At 38.6% G+C, this 4,097-nt stretch overlaps 1 protein-coding gene across 1 annotated transcript in view; it reads right to left on the bottom strand.

Moving 5' to 3' along the window:
* Positions 1-869: 869 nt before the first annotated feature.
* Positions 870-4,097, bottom strand: part of LOC115232698 (homeobox protein aristaless-like) — a 139,512-nt gene continuing 136,284 nt past the window's right edge. The window contains exon 5 of the mRNA XM_029802727.1: positions 870-4,097. Coding sequence (XP_029658587.1) covers positions 3,590-4,097 — 508 coding nt within the window. The 3' untranslated portion in view covers positions 870-3,589.

The following is a 4,097-nucleotide window of genomic DNA, read 5'->3' as shown; positions in this document are numbered from 1 at the left end:
TATAATTCGTTTAAATTTTAGCGAGTAATTTTTTTTTACGTCATTTATCAAGAATCGAAAAATATGTGCTTTATCTTGGACGACTTAAAATGTTTTAAATTCGTTGCTACACGTCAGGCCTGATCGGCTAGTCGATTTGTCGGCGAACGTTCGATTTATCGACCGATCGTTAGTGAGCCTCCTCGAGAGCATGCTCGCGCGCTGTTACACGCCGGGATATGTTACTAATTAGCTGACGCCCGTTAATGGGGCTCGGGACTCCATTAAACTGTAAAATATTTAAATAACTCGTCGGCCGGGCGTGTCCAGTCGCGAATTACTCGCCGTAAGTCAGTCTCGGGAGACTCCTCGAGCACGGCCCTTCAAGGAGAAGGAGCACTTAATGTATGTGCGAGTTAATGGAGTATTTTTCGAAAAGCTGACGAGCCCGTAAATTAATATCGCTATCCGTCGCGTATATCTCCTTGCGGCAAGATGACGGCATTGAAACAAGGATTAAATCCCTGTAATTTTTGGATAGTCAAATTTATACACAAGAAAGATTTTTACGTTTGACTCGTCAATTATATTATATCAAATGTAATTAATTTTAATTCTAAATATTCTAATTTCTATTTTGCTCTTAAATTTATATTCTTTTGCTTTATATTTGGTTCTTTAATAATACAAATGAATTATTATTACAGAACAAATCAATGAACTTCCTTTTAATTAGAAATATAAAAAGATTTTTGCTAAAGAAAAATTGACGCTAAATTATTATAAAATTTATGAATGGAAGAAATTCAGAAAAAATTATAAAAAAATTAATTTATCAAATCAATCTTTGGTGACAAGAGGATCGCTTAATAAAAAACGCGTTTGTTTTATCGTAGTCATTTATTCATTGCATAGAAGAGATAAGGAGGTAATATTAAGATTAAGTACACAATGCACGCGGCTGTTTCGGTTTGAGAAATAGAGTAGGTGGGGCTCGATAACGTTGTCTTTTCAATCTCGACCTCGATCTCGATCTCGATTGTAATTCGCGTAAAAGACGAATTATCACTCTCGACATATCTTTTGTACGCTCGACATATTGTCATAGTCGACGATTGTTACGGTTGTCGCTTAAATTGAACGAGATCAATGGTATGTCGAGAATCTCTCACAACGAATTGAAAGCGATAACGCCGTCGAGAAGTAGCCGGGCTGTCAATATGGCTACGCATACGTGTCGTTTGTTGTACATTATGCAAACGGGACAGGTAATTCCAAGTCCTTGTTAAAAATGACACGCAGATCGTTTACAATTATTTACAGGTCGTCTTATGCGCTAAGTATGCTTATGCAGTTGTAAAATCTATAGCAATAGCGTAGAATATCTCAATTGTAAATATATAAAGTATGTATATATATATATAGATTTATATATAAATAGTATCTCTCTCTTTTCTCTCGTTATCTAAATATGTATAATGTGTCGTGTAAAAGTAAATAAAACTACACGGTTTCGCGTTTTACGCGATCTCCGATCAAACGCAGTCAGCAGCGATATGTGAGACCATTTCGATCGCGATGGAAAAGACCGTATATCTATCCGAATATTTCCCGTTTCACGAAAGACGCCTCTTTCTTGCTTCTAATCGATAGTCTCTAAATTCTTAACTTTTCCATCATGATGTCGAATAATCTCCAAGTGGACGGATATTTTTCGATGATCGGTGTAGGTAAGGATCACTTTGGAATCACGAGAGCCGCTGTCATTTTTTAATAAGAAGAAAATGACAATTCACATGGCTTAATTAGTCCTAGCAGATTCAAGAAGCAGCTGCAAAATTTTTAATTATCTCTAAATATTTAATTATTCTTTATACTTCCAATTTAAATTTTCATAAATTTTATATATTTTTTTTACAAACTTCGTGAGTGGATATAAAGTCTTGAAAATATATGCACAGATAATATCTTTTATCTATTTTAAGTGTAAAGTAGAGTGTACGAGATGATATATTTTTCAATGCGTGCAAATTATATGTATATATATTCATTGATTACGTTCATCTTTCGATAAGATAGTAATTGATCATGATTCCGTCATCTTACAGCTCGGAACTTGATCCTGCTAGGAATAAAATCTGTTTCACATACATTTAACGATCAGCATTGCGTTAGGCTAATATTTCACATGTCCTGCAACAAACTTGTCGAATAATTTCGTGGAAATTCTTTTCCACGCCAAACATTTAACGCCTTGATATAAATTCATATACATATATAAAACTAGCCTTAATAGAAGCTGACGTGATTACCGATTACATGAACTAATTAGAAAACTTACCTTTCGATGCGTGTGAAACAGATTCAGCGATATACGCGCGTGCGAGGCCCCCGATTTGCACAGTTCTATTAATTCCCTCACGCATACGGAATATTGTAAACTATATACAGTACGGTGTGTATAACTCATGAGAGTAACGGTAATTTTACTCCTCCTTCCTTTTATTCGTGCTGCACGTGTTCCCTGCTACCACCGGTTTCGCGTTAGTTGATGTCGTGAATGATGAACAAAAAGAAATTGACGGAATTGCATCACGATAAATTTTTTCTATGACGAATAAAAAAAAATTGATGGATTTGCATCACGGTAAATTTTTTCTAAGTAAACAATAACTCTCGAACATCGAATATCAGTTTGAAAGAAGAGATAGTTACAATTATTTTTGTCTGTCTTTTTATAAATTTTGTCTTCATTATTTTGTAATCGATCGACATGACCTGCATGAAATTGAAAAAATCAATTAGAAATCGATGTACTTTGAATAATAAGAAAGGGATGATCGTTTGATTTTGATCGATAGAAAGATATTAATTTTGATTTCTATTACATTAAGAGATAGATGCTGCACGCTTGAGAATTTCAATTATGTTAATTTTAACTTTTATTCTCACTGTCAATTTTCTCGCGAAATTTCATCGCAGTACAAAATTGAAAAAAAAAAAAAAACATTAAAATCATATTATAGTTTTAACAACAAAATTCTCTGTCGGAATAACGAAAATTATCACATGCTTTTCATCCATATAATTTCTTCGATACTAAAAAATTGTCTCCATCGACAAACGTGCTTAACATTTGCTATATACAGTTCACTGCTTATCAATATGATTATAGTCTTCATTTGTCACGAAATCATGATCGCATATGCTAAGCTCATCGCGATAATCGATCGCGAACAGATCGACCGAAAAAGCATTCGAATCAAAATCTGGTCAACGTGACATTATATATATATATATATATGTACATACATGATTTAAAATTGTCGTATATAATTAAATATCGCACTTGTGTTTATTTTTGTATGACAATCGGCTGAAAATGTTTATTTTGATATTTTGTCCGGACCCCGCGTCACGTTGGGCAAATTCTGATTTGAATGTCGATAAGAAAATCCCATCAGTATATCGAGTTCATCCTCTTGACTCAACCTGCCGACATTCTTTGTATAAAACCTGTCCGGTCCCGCCGCGATCCGCGACCGCCCAGAACTTAACCGACTTAAGACAGACTCGCGTTCGCTGACTCCCGCATGTAGTCCGCGGCGTTTCAACTTATAAGATCGCCGTTCTTACGCGACATCTCCAGCTGTAGCTCGTACTCGCGGGCCCTCAGTCTAAGGGAGGCGATGCTGTTAGTCCTCCTGTCGATATCCGGCAGACCCACGCTACCCGTGGGCGAGCTCTGCGGCGAGGTGGCCGTCGGTGGCGGCGGGGGTGGTGCCACCGAGGGATGCGATAAGACAATCGCGGGGGCGGGCGCCGGCGGCGGGGGTGGCGAACCGCGCACCAATTTCGGCCGCTGCGCCGCCGATATGTTCGCCAGTAAACTCTGAAACGAGGCGGCGGACGTGTACGGCAGGGGCATACCGGGCGGTAGCAACGGCGGCGGAGCCCGATGATAGGGATGAGCGGCGTAACTACCGGGGAGGACCGGGCCGTGACCCAGCGGCGGATAGCGAAAGGCGTCGAAGGGCTTCCTGTGTGGAAAGGCGACCAGGTGGGCGAAGGGGTTCGGCAAGGTCGGCGCCACGACCGCCGACGGTGGTGGATACGGC

The sequence above is a fragment of the Formica exsecta genome, unplaced genomic scaffold, assembly GCF_003651465.1.
Source record: "Formica exsecta isolate Colony F162 unplaced genomic scaffold, ASM365146v1 scaffold149, whole genome shotgun sequence".
NCBI classification, from domain to species: Eukaryota; Metazoa; Arthropoda; class Insecta; order Hymenoptera; family Formicidae; genus Formica; species Formica exsecta.
The sequence above is the reverse complement of the archived record's forward strand: the minus strand, read 5'-3'. Positions and strand labels throughout refer to the sequence as shown.